Genomic DNA, 19,527 nt, shown 5'->3' with positions numbered 1-19,527 from the left:
TTATCGGTAACGCTAATGTCGATTTAGCTCCGACGTTTTCTGCATGTGTTGTCGTTGCTCGGCCTCACAGGTCCAGGGCCCTTTGGTTGTATTCCCAGCTTAGACACACGGCTTGCTTGTTCTTTGCACGTTTTAATGTCTGTCTATCCACACGAGTTTTTGCCACATCCTAAAGACAGAATAACTGGCACCCTTACAATAACCCAGTGTCATGGGTGGGGGTTGATTTGTTTCGAACATAGTTTTGTTAAACTTGACTTGCTTATATGGAATGTTATTCGATTTTAATAAAATAACCCAGAGTGCTAGGGGCATGTGGTCTGGTGCTGGCTCCTTTAATGGAAAAATAAGGTGATGGATGGTGGCTTTATTGGAACAGGTCTTGCCTTGCACAAATCATCCTGTTGAAATTAGTGGTGGTTAAAAAAAAAAAATAAATAAATTCATTAAATGAGCCGGTCCAGTTTCTTTCATGTTGCCATTTTATTAAATATGAATGTAAAAACATTCAAAATGGAAGTTCTGCCTCTGATCCAGATCCACAGGATCGTCATGACATGCCGCATAGAATGAGAAAGTTCTGCTTCAGTAGATGGTGTGGGTGGGTTCGGTGCTGTTCCTGTATCTGTCCAGATACCTCAGTGGCTGACCCTGAGGGAATTTCTTCTGTGGAGGGTGGTACACTGGCGGCCGGTGGTACTCAAACACGGGCTCCTTCATGTCTGTTAGAAGAATGAGAGAGACAATAACATAAAAATGTTTGCTAACGGTTCAAGTCGGCATTTGATTAAAGATACAAATTTGAGTGTTTTAAGCAATAGAAGGATTACAATAAAACAATACCAGAATAACACCCCTTATTAAAACCCTGTGACACACACCATAGGTCACAAGTAGACCGTGTCACCTGTTAGTGTGTCCTGTCCTGACCTTAAATGTATACCTGGGAAAACTAGCTTGATGCAGTTTGCCTCTTATTGTTTTGCACCTTTTAAAGAGGAGACGTTGCACAGACAGGACAGCTTTGTCTAAAGGAGGGTATTTAAACCAGAAACGTGTGGAGAGACCACTGGAGAGGGAAGCAAGGAGCGACGGCACACAAGCGCAGGAAATCCAAAAACTGAAGCCACCGACTTTAAGTTGGATTTCTGTCCGGGTGTCTTATCAGAAAACTAACCCTTACATTCATTTGTTTGTATTTTCTCTGGAGCACCCAACTACTTTTCCTGGTAGGACAGCACATTTTTATTTGCATCACCTTGCTGGAGAGTCCTTCCATTAACCTTCTTACTGAACTGCAAGAACTATAAAGGCAGACTTATGGTTGGGCAAAATGGGTTAATAATGGCAATTGTATCACACATCCCAATTGGTGCATTTCTAGCTTAGGAGGCTTGTGTTGTATATTTACAACTTTACAGACAAAATGGATTTTTATTTATTTACATATACATACATAGTGCTATTCAGAGTGCTGGTCTAAGATTTGTGGCAAGTGGCTTAAACAAGCAGGAGCGATGGTCACTGAACCACAAAGCATATCTCTCAATTATAAAAAAAAAATAAATAAAATATTGGACGGCGATGATACGCGATTTTCTCAGAGACACTTTAATGTCCTGTGAGACAACAGGACAGCTGCTGTACAGGCTTTTAAATGATAGACGTGCAGCGTGACAAGCAGAACACACAGCTCGCCAGCAGCTGATCCGACCACATCTCCTTCATGTGCATTCAGCCCCCCCCTCACAACGCAAGTGGCAGAGACACGAAATGTCTGGCATGTAGCGTGCCCCGGGGGGGGTTGGGTGGGATGGGGCAGAGGTGGGATGAGCGAAGTGAGATTTTATTAAGAATTGCTGCTGGTACCTTAGCGGTACTCCATGCAGTTTAGTCAGACTCCCGGGGCAGCAGTAGGGCGCAGGGCCTAGTCTGTGACAACAGAGTCTTTTAACAAATCCTCGTGTTAGCCCAATAAAGGTGACTAGTTTCTAGCCAGAGGCTGAAGTCCTGAATCGCATCATCTTGATGTTACAAAGCAGCCATGAATGGCCGACCTGAGGTCTTGGCGTGCGTCTCATGTAGGTCTGCCATTCCACTGTAGCTTTAGTGTATGTAATTGGATGTGTGTATTTGACACTAAACAAGTTGGAATGCGTGTCTTTATGAAGTGCTGCTGTAGTACTAGGGTGCTGTACCGTGTTCGCCATTATGAATGTAGTGAGAAGTCAAGCAAAAGACACCTTTTATTGGCTAAGTATAAAGATTACGAAATGCACGCTTCTGAGGCAACTCTGGCCCCTTCTTCGGGCAAGATGGAATCAGTGCTATCATAGCAATTTCTTTAAACAATTCTCTCTGCCAGTAGCACCTTTAGTTTTACACAACTTTACTTTCTTCAAGTCAATTATATGTTGTGCCATTAGTAGCTGGTCCTGTTCTTTAAGTCCTCTGTTAACAGTGAAATGTCCGGGCCACCGTAAGATGTGCACATTCAGTCCAACTGACCTTTTCTATACCAGCTGTGGTTCAGAATTCAGCTTTTAGCTCAGTGGAGTTGTGGGCATTTACTGCTTTCCCAGACCGTCACCCGTAAGAACGAGAGATGGCGTTATCCTTTGTCCCTTTCAGATGGAATACTTTTTATTTTTCTCTTACTTCAAACCATGTAAGAGCAAAGGCATTATTAATGTACTATCCATGCTACCTGTCAATGAAAATATTTCATGTCTTGCCCTACGTGTACCTTCGCCATTGCTCCTAGGCCTTTCCTCGATATCCTTGTGTATCTGAGCTGCTCTTGCCTGGCACTCCCACCCTCGTTCGTTCCCGTAAAGCCTGCTTTCTCACTCATTTCAAGGCACCTCCTGTCTGCTTTTTGAGATCATCATTTATATTCTTGTGTATACTTCCAGTATTTGAAGGAGACTCCCAGCATGCCTCCTACACCTTTACCCTTCCTCCTCCATCTCGGCCTCTCTTGCCCGGCCTTTCCTCTGTCAGACCAAAGCCAGACTGATCAGATTGCTTGAAGTGGTGTTTTATTATTAAACAGTACATACTGTACGTGTTCAGCTGATGCTTTTATCCAAGACCACAGAGCACTACATGCATTTACTTTTTCTTTTACAGTTTCCCAGAGAGAGAAATTGAGAGCATCCCAAAGGTTTAATAGAAAATGAGAGGAGCACTGTGGTTGAACGTCCAGTGTCTTGAGGGTCCGCTCCACCACACTGCCTCCTACTCCTCTTATTCTGAATAGGAATGAAGGCCCGTAACACTCTGTCTGTATGATGAAACAAAGCAGACGTTCATAAAGACAGATTCCATCATCTGCAGGCCAAAAGGCAGAATCTGATGCTCCCTATCACTAATGCAGGAAACTGAGCCTGTGGGTTTGCTATTAAACACACCCCTCTATACAGTGCAACAACAGGACGTGCGTTTTTATTTACAAAGACTTGGCCTACTTACGGAGTATCTGATGAAACGTGTTGGTCACTGAGTCATCCCACAGACACTGGAAAAATGCGAGTCCCGCTGGCGTCATGGCGTCCTGGTGTCGCCGGTAGAAGTCCAGGGTCTGGAATGTGCGCGTCTCAAGGCTGTGACTGACAGACAAGGAGAAGATGGCCGTTAACTTCACTAGAACAAGCACAGGGAACTCCTCATTTTTTTCAGATGAGGGAAGAAAGCACAAGCAGATAGCGTGAGTGTTAGAACTGCACAAATACATTGATATGGTATATAAAATCCAACGTCTGTCTGTCTGCTTTTCACGAGAGAACAAATTAACGGATTTAGATTGGGTTTTTTTTTTTTTTCTATAATCTGAACATTCCGGTTGATTTTGTAACTTCTGTCATCGCACTAAGTATCAGGTTGCTTGCAGCAGCGATTTATTCACGTGAATCCAAGGGAGAGGCTGCGGGCTGAGTGGAAGGGGTCTTGACTCACATGCCAGCCTCTGTTCGAGTCGCTCTACCTCTCTCCACGTGTTGGAGCGCACCTCGCCTCCGCTTAGCTAGCAATGCCTATTTGTTCAGCAGACATTCTCATCTAGAGTAACGTTTGACATCTTTGAGAGAAAGAGGTCGGAGCTACGTATGTTTTAGAGCAGCAGATCTGCTTATTGGCAGAGATTTCATGGGCATGTGCTTTTCTCCCCATTGGGGCGGACGCTCTCCCGTTACAGTTGAACACGATCACATACAGTGCCAACGTTTTTGATGTCCGAGTGTACCTGCCTTCCGCTTGCCCAGAATTTTTTTTTATTGATCTTAAAAGTTCGTCCCGTTTCACTACGACGTGGGCAGAGATGCGGGGGGACAGCTAGTATGATATAATTGTGCAGGTGCTTTGCACAGTGTGTACTATTTTTTGTATTTTTGTCACTGTTTGGAGGAGATGCACAACAAAGAATCTCACTGTACCACATACACACAGCAATGAACCCAACTTCACCTGCCCATGGACCTCACTCTCGGTCTTTATTTTCAAAAAATGACTACATAGGAAAAACATTTAGGAAACAAATGGTTCCTGCTAGCAAGCCGTAAAACAGATTTTAATTGCCTCCCCCCCTTCTTCAGTCCTCTCCACCTCCATTTACTTAAACTCCCACATTGCACCACAGTGCCAGTCCCAGCAGTACTGGGTACCCACTACGCCAACCGAGTTGCCAATCCGCCTAAATCACGGGTGTCGAACTCCGGTCCTGGAGGGCTGCAGTGGCTGCACGTTTTCATTCTAACCATCTTCTTGATTAGTGACCAGTTTTTGCTGCTAATTTTACTTCTTTTGCCTTTGTTTTAATTAAAGGCCCCCCCGAGTCAAGTTATTTCTTTTTCCTTAATTAGCAGCTAAATAATGAGACACAAAACAAGCCACCACATGACCAGCTCACCATATCTGAAAATAAATAAAGAAAGGTGAAGGTCTCTGTGAGGTTGATCTCTCAGGTCACCAAAACATTTTGACAGTATTCCTAGAAAAAACTGAAAATCAACAGTTTTGGAAATGCCTGCTGTGGCAGCATGAGAGTAGCAACAAGCCATGGAATTAAATAATGAGTTTAACAGCAAGAATCCGCTTCTCATTAAGAAATTGGTTGGAGTTGGAAGCCCCAATTTAGCTGGTTATCTGTTGGCTCGTTTCACGTCTCATTTCTGTTTGGCTGTCATTTAATGAAGTAAAAAAAAATCAATTCAGAGCCCTGAATCCTTAAAAACAAGGCTATTAAAATGAAGGGAAAAGACGTTTAATTAGTATTGAAACTGGGTCACCGATTAGGAAAAGGGTTCGCATAAAAACCTGCAGCGACTGTGGCCCTCCAGGCCTGGAGTTCGACACCCCTGGCCTAAATTGTGTGTCTTAAGAAGGCAGAAAGAAACAGAATACCTGTAATAAACGGGAACAGGAACTGGGCCGGACCCTTAACCGGGCTAAACTAGCACTTCAACTGCACAGCGCCATCTTTTAGATCATATTTCATGTTTAAAGTAAGTGTGCTGTTTTTTCCATTGCAAGTAAAACAAATCTGGGAAAATGTATTTAAAATATTCAATTTGTAGATCTTATTTGAATTCTACATTAGTTTATCGTATGAATAAGCCTACATGCACAAAAAAAAGACTTTTAATTTACACAATTTTTGTTGTTAAAATCTTTGATCCTTACCACGGTGAAGGCCTGCTGTCCTCGTTAAAGTCGATACGGTTGTCCTGCTTGAAGAGGATGAAGATAAACCGATGGTACCCTGTTCCTTTAGCAGGGAATGGTGGGATGTAGTGACATATTTCTTCCCCAGACTTCACTGCATTCCCAGGAATATTTCCACTAAAACAAAGGATGCGTCAAGAAAAAAAAAAAAAGGAATTTTCAATGTGGTTGTTTTAAATCTCATACAGGCACTGTGGCATAATATTCTATTACATTAATTCTTTGTCACTAAAAACATTTTACTCGCAAACTCGTCCACACATCACCCAATAACGTAACCAATTTCTGACACTGCGGCAAATCATAGACGTTAAGGTCAGATGTTCGTTTACCAATGGCTTTCACCGTCTCTTGTAGCGCAGTCGGCAGGACTTGAGGTCAGCAACTTGTACTCCTCAGCGGCAGTCAGACGTAGTTTGTGTCTTTCATCATGGCCGTTTAGTTTTCATTAACATGGTCTACAAAATTTATTTTTTGCTTGCTTCTGGAAACATCAGAGCAGTTTTTTTACACTGATTTTCATATATGAAATCGGAATGAAGCTAGCACGTCAGGTTTTTGAAATACACGCCATTGACGTTTTGACACTTTTGAATATCAACACGACATCTGGAGTTTAGACTCTGTCCCACCAAAATTGTTTTGATGTGTTTATTCTGAAAACAACAAACCAGAAGACGATACCAGAGACACGTTAAAGCATATTTATGTCAATTTACCTCAATATAAAAAAGTGAGGTCAGTGTGCCAAAAAAATGGTGGAGGCCCTCGCTTTTGCACTTGTACTGCACATCCGCCTCTCCTTGCATGAACCAACAGTCGTTACCCATCATGCTCGGAGTGAATTTTTCCCCGATTATCGGTTTTCCATCACCTTTGTATCTTGATGAAATCTTTCCCCATGTGCTCATCTCTGACATCGCTTAGATTTGGTGGTAAAAAGTCAAGATGAGAATGTAAAAAAAAAAAGAAGTGTCTTCAGTGACATTCAGGCTCCCGTAAGCTGATATACTTTCAGCAGGTTCTCCACAAGCTCAGTATAATTCTCTGTGACTGTCAAGAAAATTCTGGACAACCTGCACAAATGAGGGTGCCGATTCGGTGGGTTTGTTTCCTTTTGAACTCCTGGTCAAGCATCAGTTCACGGATTTCAATGCCAACAAAAACACCTTCCTTAATTTTGGCTTCACTTTTCTCAAGACCAAACTTATTTCTTTAAATGCTAAAACGCATCGCCTTTACTGTCCAGTCACCCTAGTGGTCCAAGACCTGGAACATCATAACTAAAAAATGGGACGTGCTGCTGGACGAAAACGGTTTTCAGATTTGGAGTCGGCAAGTGAAATTTGTTAAAAGTACAGATAAAAGAATCGCAGTAGCAAAATGCTTGTTGACCAGTGTGTTGAGTGGCAGCACACAGAAAAATTTTAAATAATTTTTTTGCAATGTGATGTTTTTCATTCTTCAGATGGCCACAGTATACTGTCCTGCACATTATTTGGGCTGAATCTCCTCAAAATGGCTTACTGAGAGTCCTACTTGGGACTAATGGTGTTTACACCAGAATTCTGAGCCTGAGACACACTCTGGGTCCTCGCCAAGGAGGGTAACCCATACTGCCACACAGGCAGAGTGAAAGACATGAAAAAGCTAATTCACATTCTTATAGTTCTCCCAGAAAAAAAAAAAAAATCTACAGTTTGGTGTTATGCTCAGTGTCTGTATACAATGAAGAGCGCTATACAAAAAGTTTAAATTGTATTGTTTTTAAAGAAAAAAAAAACTCTGAATTTGAAGGGTCCAAGGAACCCTCTACAGCAGGACATAAAAGCTTCAGTTTATAACATTTCAACTGTTTACTTACACAAGCCAGTGAAGATATTCAGATTCATTATCTTGCAGATGGCCATCTATTTAAAATAGGAGAGCAGAAGCAGTCAGTTCAGGCCAATGAAATGTAATTCACACACTAACAGAATGACGGCATGTTGGTATTACGTTAATGCGACTGTTCTGATGAGACATGCAAGTTAAGAATTTCAGTGTGAGGAGAAAACACGACAAACCCACCCGAGAGACTCTGACCCCCCCCCACCACCCCACTCTTTCTAGTTTTGGATGCCCACGACCCTCCCCACTCTTTGAAACTGAACAGCTGTTGCTTACACCCTGGTAGAGGGGTTTCCTCCGACATCCCCAGAGACGCAAACGGTGATTCTAACTTGGCACTGTGTGACTCTGGATGTATGCATAAGTATGCATAAATCCACCGCTCTCTCAGCAAAGGCCAGTTTTTTTTTTTTGTTTGTTTTTTTTTAAATAATCGCCGCACTCGCGGCTTAGAGAGGGGGCCTGGTGGCTGTAGCGGTTCTCGGGGCGATCTGCGGTATGGGCGTTTCTCACCTAAGTGCACAGGTGAGGGACTGCCCACATCCGTGATTGTTCCTGGGGCTGCTAATGTGCTATGACCTCTCAGTATAGAGAAGCGTGAGTCGGCTAAAAAGAGAACAAGGAAAAGAAAGACAGATGGAGGTGGCTGGAAAAAGCAGAAAGAGAGAGAGAGAGAGAGAGAGAGCCGGTGTGGATGAGCGCGCGAGTGCTCGCAGGCAGCTGTGTGGAAGCCTGGGTGTTAGGCCGACACCTGGGAGTCGTAGTAGTGGTCGCTCCCGCCGAGTGAACGAGTAGCGGGGGTGACCAGTGAAGGGCGACTGGCCGCATAAGGCCAGGGAGGCTTGGTGTGAGCATCCTGGTTATCAAGGATTCCAAGTCTCGGGCCTGGGATGAGTGCCAGACCGTAGCCAGGATCGGGAGGCCTCCAGACCTGTGTTGAAAGAATGAAGGACGGCTGCAGAGCGCGCGTTTCGCCTGCTGCAGGGCCCAAATGGGAGAAGCAGGTGAGACGCTACTGTACTGTAAGAGAAGCACTGGGCTTGTCATTGTTTTAAGACTGCTTCCAGCAACGTTTTAACCTCGTTTTAAAGGATTGTTTTTGTACTGTTTTAAACTTCCAGTTCTTTTATGGATTTTTTTTTTTTTTTTTTGATAAAGCACTGCACTTTGCGGACACTTTGTTTTGTAAAATAAAAGCACTTTTGCACTTGTACATCATCCCCTTTCAATGCGGCCTCATTGCTTAGCTCATCTGTCATAACTATCGACGGTGTTGGGTTCAAGGGCTCCCTAACAGCGGATGGGAGCATGGAGCAGAAGCCACATTGTCGCAGACTCGCAGTGGTCACACTGTTCAGAATGTCATTTCCTCTTCCTTCCCAAAAGCAGGCCTGGTTAACTGGGGACTCTAAATTGATTACAGGTTGTACCCTGTGATGGCCCCACCCATTTCCTAATATGGTTAAATACTGGGTTTTGTAAAAGGGAAGATGGAGGTTTTCACAGCAGAAACAAAAAGCACTTACCGGGATTAGTCAACAGTAACGTCCACAGCGATCCTTCTTCTGCTTCAAAATTCACACGTGGAGGAGAACCTGCCTAAACATTTGATATAGACATAAAAAAAAAAAATACAAAAATAAAATAAGTCAATAACAAAAATAAAATAAGTCAATAACTGTGACTTTGGTTGAGTTTACAGTCACTGAATGAGGTATCAATTACTTTTTGGGGGAAGATGACCCATTTTTAAACCAACTTTGCCAGATTGCTCTGAAACTAAAAGGTGCAGTATGAAGCCAGTAGAGCATAGCTTATGCAGTACGCCAGTCGTGGATTTAGTACCAGCTGAAATAAAGATACTAATATGAAAGAATTTGCATACAATTTGGCAAGAGAACCATCTCCGATCCAGTTACCTAATTTGTGTTTACATGGAGATGAAGCCAAACCTAACCTGTAAGCACTAGGAGCAGGCGAGAGCCAAGGCCCACTCACCAAGGCTGTGGAGGCAGTAGACACAAAGCCTTCGACTCGAAGGCCTCAGTTTAATCCAGGGGGTCCTCAATCACGGTCCTGGAGGGCTGCAGGTTTTTGCTCCAACCCCATTGCTTAATAAAAAGCCCTTATTGCTCAAGTTACACCCCTGCTTCACTTTAGTGGTCTCGCTTGTTAAGATTTTGAACCCTTATTGCTTAGTCATAAACGGCTGTATTCTTGGTTTTTAATTTGCTCCTAATTAGCAAAAACCTACAAAAGAGACCAGCATTTCTCCATTTAGCTGGTTACCATTTACACCTGTGTGTGTTTATCAGGCACTATTGGGTTTAATTAAATACTTGGAAGGAAAGTGAAGAGGAAAAAGTGAAGGACTGAGAATTACTCCTCCATTTTAGCCTTCATATCAGTTGGATGATATCCTTAGAAAGGGGAAGAAAATCGAGGATATGAGAATGAGCTGACATAGCAGAGTTAAAGCACAAACAAGCCATGAAATGAAATTATTGGCAAGAATTGCTTTCTAATTAAGTAACCGGGTTAGAACAAAAACCTGCAGCCGCTGCGGCCCCCCAGGACTGGGATTGACGACCCCTGGTTTAATCAAACCACCGACTTCCCTCTTTGTACTTCAACTACTGTGCTGGTTGAAGGCACACAAGATACAAGGCGTTTGAGGGCGCGCTGAAAAGTGACAAGAGTGTCCCCCGTGTCTCTGTCATGGAGGTATACACGGGAATGCTGTGCAGGCGTTTACGAACGCAGTATCTCTAGGGGTGTGTGTGTATTTTTCAGCATCCTGTGCAAGTCATCATGGCAGATGCAGAAGACGCTCCTGTGAGAGTACGGCACAGGTGCGCGATTCAATTTTGCGTTAAGCTTGGGGAGAGCGGTTATGAAATACTTGGAATGTTATGGCAAACGTATGGCGATTTAAACAATCGACCATGCTGCTGCGTTTTGGGGGTGGACGCACCTTAAGGTTGGTGAAGGATGGAGTGCGCGTTCAGGGAGGTCGTCCACCGCGGTTATACACGTCAACAATGCTGGGGATAATGAACTGCTGTGGGGAGACAGAAGGCTCGCTATGCCCACGTTGAACTTGAAGGAAGCGACTTTGATAAATTAAGATAAACTTGTGGGGTCGTTGGATTCTTAATAATAAAAATAAAAGATCTGGTACTTTTTTCAGTCCGCCCTGGTATTTCCATCACTGCCAAAGTGAATCAGCAGACTACTTTTCAGCACCGGTTTAAAGGCTGTTGCAATGCTGCTGTGGCGCTTTTATATTAAATAATGCTTAGAAAATTTTTAAAAAGCTATATTTTTAGCGAAAGGCTAGAAGGAAAAAAAACTTGTATAAGTGAAATTGGAAATTAACACATTAGTTGGTCCTCCAACTAGCAGTGAAAACCTGGGGCTCGTGACAGGACTGACGCTCCAGCCAAAAAAGTGTGGTGCCGAGGCGTCGCCCGCTCCACTTGGTTCACAATCAGGGTCGTTCACCGTGTGGTGGGTGCAGCAACGTGCTGTAATCAGTACATGTTCCTAACCCCAGATTAAAATTTAGTTCCAGTCAAGAGTCGGTACGTTTTTATCAACCCAGTCACGTCTTGTGACTCCACAGCCCTGCCAAGGATGCACACTCTCACACAGAGTTCATCTGGGGTTGCCAGGTCACCTTAACCCTCAACTCTTTGGGGTTATGGGAGGAAAACCCACAGATGCACAAGATGAACATGCAAACTCCACACAGATGACAGCCAGGCCTGGGATTCAACACCAGGGCACTGGATCTGCAAAGCAGCAGCACGGACCACCATGCTGCCCTCACTCATCACTGCAGAGAGAAATCAAGAGCGAGCCAGAGCAGTTTGGGAAATCGAGCTTTCCTCTTCTGCGATGAACTTACCTCAGTGGGAGTGACAACATTCCCATGATGCACGGGCACCCGGCCCGCCGCCTTCCCACTACTGTACTCTATCTCTATTGGCACGTGGGGCAGAAAATGGGCACCCTGGAGCAGGTCTTTATATATGCCGTAGTGTTCGGCTATTCTTCGAATGTGATAGCGGCCGTTTGTTTTCTCCCATTCCGCTTTCATGTCAGGCAGGGGAACGTGCACTGAAACACAATGGGACTCGTTACAAACTCCTGCCACACTGGTCACACTTAAAACAAACACCAGAGCCAGTGGCTTATTAAACACAAAAAACCACCAACTGCACATCTCACGGTTAACTGCACAGAAACTAGGCAACCATTGCAAAAATGACCCATTAGCAGCCCAGTCACCTACACGTGACAAGAATTCACAATGTCAGTTGAAGAAATGACTTGATGCAGTCAGATACGTACATGTACGCCGACGTGCTGCCCTCTCCATCTCGCTGCTCCTGTGGTTCTCCTTCAGGACTTTCCTCCTCTCCTTTACCTCTCGGCCCCGTGCACCACGAGAAAAGGGCAAGCTGATGTCCACGACGTCTGTGTGCCCTGCGTCAAACACGAGCAATAGAAGAAGAATTCACAAGTTAGTGCCAGTTACCTCTGCTACGGGGCTGATTCTCCCATCATCCATCTCTTCATCCTAGTTGGGTTTTGGAAGGGCGCAGTTTTTGTTCTCCTCCCCTCCACTGACACCAAACCTTGTTAAGTCTTGCATGTGCCACAAGTCTCACACCTTATGCATTTTACAGTTTGTGTTAAATTAGCTGCGAGTGGTGCATGAATGCAGCGTGCTGGATTAGGAAATTAAGTTCTTTGTCTGCGGTGGGCTGGCACCCTGCCCAGGGTTTGTTTCCTGCCTTGCACCCTGTGTTGGCTGGGATTGGCTCCAGCAGACCCCTATGACCCTGTAGTTAGGATATAGCAGGTTGGATAATAGATGGATTGTTTTTGTTTATTCAGCCCTCTTGCCTGGACAGCACAGTGGTAGTCAGTGGGTATGGAAAAGAATCCCCCCCCCCCACCCCCACTTTGAAATATTCCCATTTGTTTTGCTTTACAGCCTTAAATGAAAACACACAAACTAATATTTCTTCTCAGCTTTACTTACTCAATGCCACCTCTAACATCCAAGTGAAAGATATCACAGCTACAGTTCAGAAAAAATCAAAAACAAGACCTACTGAGATTAATAAAGGATCACACCCCCCCCCCCATGTCAGTGTCATTTTGTTGACCCCCCCCTTTTGCTTTAATGACAGCCTTGAGTCTGGTGGTATTCTTCTCTATCAGCTTTGCACACCTAGATTGAGTAATATTTGCCCCCCACTCTTCTTTACAGTTTAACTGTTCAAGTTCGGTCACATTGGATGGTGAGTGTTGGTGGTCTGCTATCTTCAGATCTTTCCACAGATTTTCAGTGTGATTTCGGGTCTGGGCTCTGACTGGCCACACCAGGACATTCACTTTTTTCTCCTTCAGCCCTGTGTGGTCAATTCTGCTGTGTGCTTCATGTCGTCGTTGTGTTGAAAGGTGAACATTCTGCCCAGCTCCAACTTTCTGGCAGAGGGTAACAGGTTTTCCTCCAGAATTTGATGGTATTTTGCCCCCTCTATTTTTCCTTCTACCCTAAAGAGAGCCCCCCACAACAGGATGCTGCCCCCTGCATGCTTTACTGTCAGTATGGTGTGTTGTGGGTGGTGAGCTGCATTGGTGTACCGTTTGGTGTTGAGGCCAAATAGTTTGATGGGGCGGAGTGGTGGCTCTGAGGCTAAGGATATGCGCTGGTATCCCGAAGGTTGCCAGTTCGAACCCCTGTCACTGCCAAAAGAGATCCTACTCTGCCTTGCCCTTGAGCAAGGCCCTTAACCTGTAATTGCTCCAGGGGGCGCTGTACAATGGCTGACCCTGCACTCTGACCCCAAGGGGTATGCGAAAACTAATACAGGTACTTGTCGACTTACGACCGCGATTGGTTCCGACTGACTGGTTGCAAGTTGATCTGGACGTAAGTCGGCCTATTTTAATTTAAGGTAAGAATATTAGACTGGGTAATAATATTGTAATCATCGTAAAGTAATATTTTATCAACATTTTCTTACTTTCTAAGACAAACACAGCATACTACAGTACAATTTGTTTAATATGTGGAAAACGTACAAAACAAGAAATACTGTACTGTACATTTAATTCCTGGCACCACTGGTGCTTGGCTGCGGGTTGTCGATATCGCCTTCATCAGATCAGGCGAGGCTGCGGACGGGGTGATGGGAGGAGTTGCTCTTTTCATAAACATAGTGAGCTTCGTCTGAATTGTTTGTTTTTTTTTCTCTTCATAAATTTCGCAATAAGGACGAAATGTGTTGCGTGCCATCCGTTCAATCCTCGCAAATCGTTCAATATTTGGGTCCATTTTTTCAAAATGAGCGAGGAGTTTATTCAGTAGAGATAAATCTTCTGACAATCCCTTTGTGGTGAACATTCTTTGTGGCACCTCCTCCTCTTCGTCTTACTCCAATTCTCTTTTTTCTTCTTCCGCCACTCTTTCTTCTTCCAATTCTATCAGCTCTTCATTCATAAGTTCACCTGATTCCCGGTCTAGCAACTCCTCGACATCTTCCATTTCACATTCCAATGAAAGGTCTTTTGACAGTTTCACTATTTCTTCACGAATCTCATCAAGTTCTTGTTCACTGTTAAATCCAGCAAAAGTATTTACATAACGCTTAACACACTTCTTCCATACGCCATTCATACACTGCGAGTCGACATTTCTTGCGGGGAGGGCTTCTGTTTTCTCTGATCTGAGTTCACCTCTGTTATAGCGCGTCTTTATTTGAAAAGAGCAGTGTCATATCGGGGCGAGTGTGAACGCTAACTTTGACAAGCACTATAAATTTACAGCGGTTGTTACAGACGTAAATCAAATGTATGTTTTTATTGTATAATATTAACAATAACAGCAGCTCTCTACTCAAAGCGGTAAACTCGAGAAGCTGCTAGCATCGAACCCAGAAGCTCTTGATTGGGAGTCAGCAGTTGTGTGTGGGAACTGTTAACATTTGAATGTGATGATTGTATATAAAACTTGTGCACGAACGAGACTGGGATAACTGTGGATGTGGATGTGAGTGGTGTGTGTGACTGAGAATGACTGGTGTGAAGCCTGAAGTCCAAATATCACATAAACACTTTCACAAGTACAAGTATAACAGAACAAATGCGCTTTTATTCAAGAAGAAAAAAGAAAGCAGGTTGCGGTAAGCAGTTGATGCGACTGCTTGCGTAGTGCAATCCTAAGAACTGCCCAATCAAGAGCTTCTGGGTTTGATGCTGGCAGCTTCTCAAGTTTGCCGTTTTGAGTAGAAAGCTGCTATTAGTGTTAATATTATAGGGTTATATGTTAGGGTTATATTATTATCGAAAATTGCCAAAACAACAAGACGCAAACACACGTGGGGCAACACTGCTGCGTATATTTTTACTGCTGCGTAGCGAGACTCGAGAGTGCGGGAAACTGGCGCTGCCAACAGCTGGCGGGGGAAACAGTCAAACGCGTCGTAAAGTTGAACAGTCGTAACTTGCATAGGTCGTATGTCGACGAGTACCTGTAAATTCCTAATACAAGAAATTGTATAAGGCGAAATAAAAAAATTAAAAAAAAAAAAAAAGACCCTTTTTCCACTTGGCATCAAAATCTTCAAGATGCATTCTGACAAAGCTCAAACGAGCCTTAATGTGGCCTTTCTTGAGAAGTGGCTTTTTCCTTGCGACCCTCCCGAACAAGCCACACTTGTGGAGGAGTGCTTGTGAAATTGTTGTCACATGCACACAATGACCACTCAATCCTGTAACTCCTTCAAAGTGGCCACTGGCCTCTCAGTTGCCTCACTCACCAGTTTCCTCCTTGATCTTCCATCCAGTTTGAAGGGACGGCCGGATCCAGGGAGGGTCCTAGTAGTACCAAACACTCGCCATTTCTGTATTATGGACTTTACTGAGCTCCTTGGGGCTGATAAAGCCTTTGAGATTTTTTTGTCTCCATCTCCTCCACAACTCTATCCCCGAGATCTTTTAAACGTGGCCTGCCCCCCCACAGTCAGTTGTTTGCTGTCAGTTGCACTACCAAGGAAGGGAATGAATGGACCAGGAACAGCTTCAGTAATTACACTCGTTACAACTGAGCACAGGTGGAAGGAAGCCAGTAACCGCAATGGAGATGGTGGGCACTTACACCTGATTGAGTTTGGGGGGGGTCCTTTATTAATCTCAGGATTTCTTATTTTTTAAAATTCTTCTGAACTGTAGCTGTGATATCTTTCACTTGAATGTTAGAGATTGCACTGAGTAAGTAAACCTGGAAAAAAAATATTAAGTTTGTGTTTTCATTTAAGGCTGTAAAGCAAAAAAAAAAAAAAAAATGGAATATTTCAAAGTGTGGGTGTGGGGGGGAGATGGATTCTTTTCTATACCCACTGCTGCTGCCTCACGGTATGGAGGTCAGGGATCACATGCCAGGCCCTCCCTGTGTGGAGTTTGCATGTTCTTCCCATGTCACTGTAGGTTTCCTCCCACAATCCAAAGACATGCAATTAAGATGGGGACTGTCGATTTGTAGATTGTCCCCCCCACCCCGTGTGTGTGTTGGCCCTGTGCTAGCCCCCGTGACCCTGTTCAGGACTAAGCACTTTAGAAAATGACCGACCGACTGACCTTTTCCCTGAGTGATGTAGTCCCGGTACGTTTTCCACCAGTGAGGCCTCCCGCTCTCCTCTTCGACTGCCTTCAGGTATCGGTGGTAACTGCGGTACTTCTCTAGGGAGTCCAGGTTACTCGCATCAATGTCCTCATTGGGCATCTTCCCTAAAGGGACTCCCTTTACACAACAAGCGGCTGGAAAATTAGAAACACACTTTGGATTAATGGAAGCAGATTTCATTTCAAAGGCAGAGAAAAAAAATGATAGCGCAGCTCACGTGGGCCCAACTATCACACAAGCCCACCTAGTCCATTTCAGAGGCAAGTGAGGGCACATATACGTTCACTGGACCCTTTATTAGGCACGGAGTAAAGCCCACTTTTGCCTTCTGCCCAAAAAGAAACTGCTGCTTGCTAAGCGGGGCTCCAATTTTATGAAAGAAATCCACAGATAAGAGCTGAATCCAAAATGAACAACTTCCTGGCTTTGGGCTGAACTTGCAGTTTGTAACATACGCAATCATGGCAGAGAAAAAGAAAAAAAAATCTTTACCGAATGTTATTTTGGACAATCAAAGTGAATATAATGGAGGAGCTTCTGGGCTTTTTTCTCGTCGCACTACCTGATCATCATGGCCTCCACTAACACCGAAGAACGGGCAAAGGTGGAGGTGGTTGTTGTTGTTGAGGATGCGGCGTGGACTGTGGACAAACATCCCAAGATGCTCCATACTTTTAATTCCGTCAAGAGAAGACCATTGTAGGAACACGGGCAGACATTGAAAACCGCTTTGATGGGGCACACCTTCCCCTTGTGACTGTGGCATTGCCCTTTTGGAAGATGCCATCCAGCAAAGGTCATACATAGAGTGACTGGCAGGACCCCCCATGTATCTGCACACGTTCAGCCTGGCCACACAAATCAACCGAGGTGAGCAGCTGGGAGCCCATACCGTGATTTGCCAGATTACATGAAACCCACCTGAGAGATCACCTGTGACATTGCCAATTGTCCCCTGAAATTGGGGGGGAATCTTTATCCTAAGCATTCTGGAGGGCTTACTGTAGATTTACTAACCTACCCGGTTCTACTACTTGTGAACAGAATTTTTTAATAGTTCTCTTTATTACCACATACAACTCCTTGCAGTAGGAATTTGCCTAATAGCTCAAGTTACTTTCCAGAGAGATGCTTGGGGGGTATGGGGTGTCTCCGCACAGGGTCAGCTATTTGTACTGCTCAGGTCGAGGGCCTTGCTTCAGCGATGTTTCTGGGACCGCCAAGATTCGAACCCACAACTTGCACAGATCCTTTCGCCAGAGCACCACCACTCCAAACAAAAGTTCTTTTAGGGCCTATAAATAGTAGTGGGGGAGTGTGGAAGAAAGGTGAAGAAGAGACTGCAGACAGGGTGGAGAAGAGTGTCGGGAGTGATTTGTGACAGACGAGTATCAGCGAGAGTGACGGAGAAGGTCTACAGGACGGTAGTGAGACCAGCTGTGTTATGAGGTGGAGACGGAGCTGGAAGTGGCAGAGTTAAAGATGCTAAGATTTGCATTGGGTGTGATGAGAATGGACAGGATTAGAAATGAGGACATTAGAGGGTCAGCTCAGGTTTGGACGGTTGGGAGACAAAGTCAGAGAAGCGAGATTGCATTGACAGAGGAGAGATGCTGGGTATATTGGGATAAGGGTGCTAAGGATAGAGCTAGGATAGAGAGGAAGGCCTAAGGTGGTTTATGGATGTGGTCAGAGAGGACATGCAGGTGATGGATGTGACAGAGCAAGAGGATGGAACAGGATGATAAGCTGTGGTGACTGCTAGTGGGGAGCGGCACGACATTAGCGGGCGCTTTTAATTGTTGCGGCTGTGATTCTAGAAAATGCGTTGTGTTTGTTAGTTAATCTAAATGTCAAACTCCACTCACGCTTATAAAGAGCTTTAAGAAAAAACGCAAAAAACACAAACCCAATAAAAAGGAGAAAAGTCTCCTCCGCTCGTAACGTTAATGGCCCGATCCCTCTTTCATGCTGGGGTATGCAAATTATTCTTTATCCATTGACATAGTCTGCAAATATTAAAGAATACATTGTAGTACTAAGCATTTTAATACTAATACAATAAAAAGAATGATTTTAATAAGTAGAAAAAAAAACAAGTTGCATTCTCTCCGCTCATTTACGGTGTCCCAAAGAGAGAGAGGCGACAACCTAAGCCAGACGTCTTCTCTCTTCACCCCCAAACCTCCACCCGATCATCCGGTCAACTCTGTACCTGACGTGCTGATCCCTAGGAGTCCCCATTGAGACCCCAATATCGGCATCACCTTCTTCGCCACTCCACACACCAAGGGCACCGCCATCTTCCCAGAAAGCAACGGGCGCTGACGCGTTTTAAATGCGCGTAGCCGACTGAGGCAATAATATCACGCGGCGGGCCTCCGGCTCCACCTACAGGATGGAGGTTTCCTACATCCATTTCAGTAATGACTACAATGAAAACTTGAATACGTTTACGTGCTTTAAAAGAAAATAAGACCGGGTAAAAAGGCTGCTGTTCGCCACCATTTTTATTTTATCCGCCCCTCCATTCTCTGAATAGAATTCGTTTAGTTTTTGTGGGTGTGTGGAAATACACAACATTTATTTTGGTGTACGCGTTTTCATATTTTTTTTCCATTTACTGCGCGAATTTTTTCAAGCTAAAATGGGATCTGGAGGTTTGAAGTTAGCATACTGGAAGTCAGAGATTAATTCCCCCCAAAACCCCGTCCCGTCTTGGCATATTTTTTTTTCTCTGAAAGCACAGGCATTCGAATTCTTGATGGGATAAATGCATTCTATTACCTTTAGTAGTTCTAATAAAACAGCCTGTATATGCCTTCGATCCTGTCGAGTCGGTCCATCCTGATTGTAATACTAATGGCGCCCCTCGAGCGAATTTTTCAGAGACTGAAATCTTGCAGCGCCCACAAAGCCACAGGCACAGGTGTGCCAGTGAACATCCGGGTCTGTACCTGACCGGGCGCTGCGAGATGTCAATCCATGACGGCGTAGTTTGTTACCAATGTTGTTCTTGGTGTCTGTGGTGGGCCCAACTGCCTTCAGATCATTAGCAAGCTCCTCCTGTGTAGATCTGGGCTGATCCCTCCTCTTTCTCATCATCATCCTCACACCATGAGCCAAGATCTTGCATGGAGATCCAGGCCGAGGCTGATTGATTGGTCATTTTATATTTCGTCCATTTCCGAAGAATCGCAGCAACAGTTCTCACC

The 19,527-nt window shown here is 44.5% G+C and overlaps 1 protein-coding gene across 1 annotated transcript; it reads right to left on the bottom strand.

Annotated features, from left to right (window-relative positions):
• Positions 1 to 464: 464 nt before the first annotated feature.
• On the bottom strand, positions 465 to 18,675 carry mrpl38 (mitochondrial ribosomal protein L38). The gene is made up of 9 exons (XM_028819175.2): positions 18,528 to 18,675; positions 16,267 to 16,446; positions 11,968 to 12,102; positions 11,522 to 11,733; positions 9,138 to 9,210; positions 7,586 to 7,631; positions 5,680 to 5,838; positions 3,475 to 3,611; positions 465 to 722 (listed from the first exon to the last, which is right to left on the bottom strand). Exons 1-9 carry the CDS (start codon positions 18,613 to 18,615, stop codon positions 586 to 588), a joined length of 1,167 nt encoding a protein of 388 aa, XP_028675008.1. The 5' UTR covers positions 18,616 to 18,675; the 3' UTR covers positions 465 to 585.
• Positions 18,676 to 19,527: the final 852 nt, after the last annotated feature.

This window comes from Erpetoichthys calabaricus, chromosome 14 (assembly GCF_900747795.2).
Source record: "Erpetoichthys calabaricus chromosome 14, fErpCal1.3, whole genome shotgun sequence".
Classification (NCBI taxonomy): domain Eukaryota; kingdom Metazoa; phylum Chordata; class Cladistia; order Polypteriformes; family Polypteridae; genus Erpetoichthys; species Erpetoichthys calabaricus.
The sequence above is the reverse complement of the archived record's forward strand: the minus strand, read 5'-3'. Positions and strand labels throughout refer to the sequence as shown.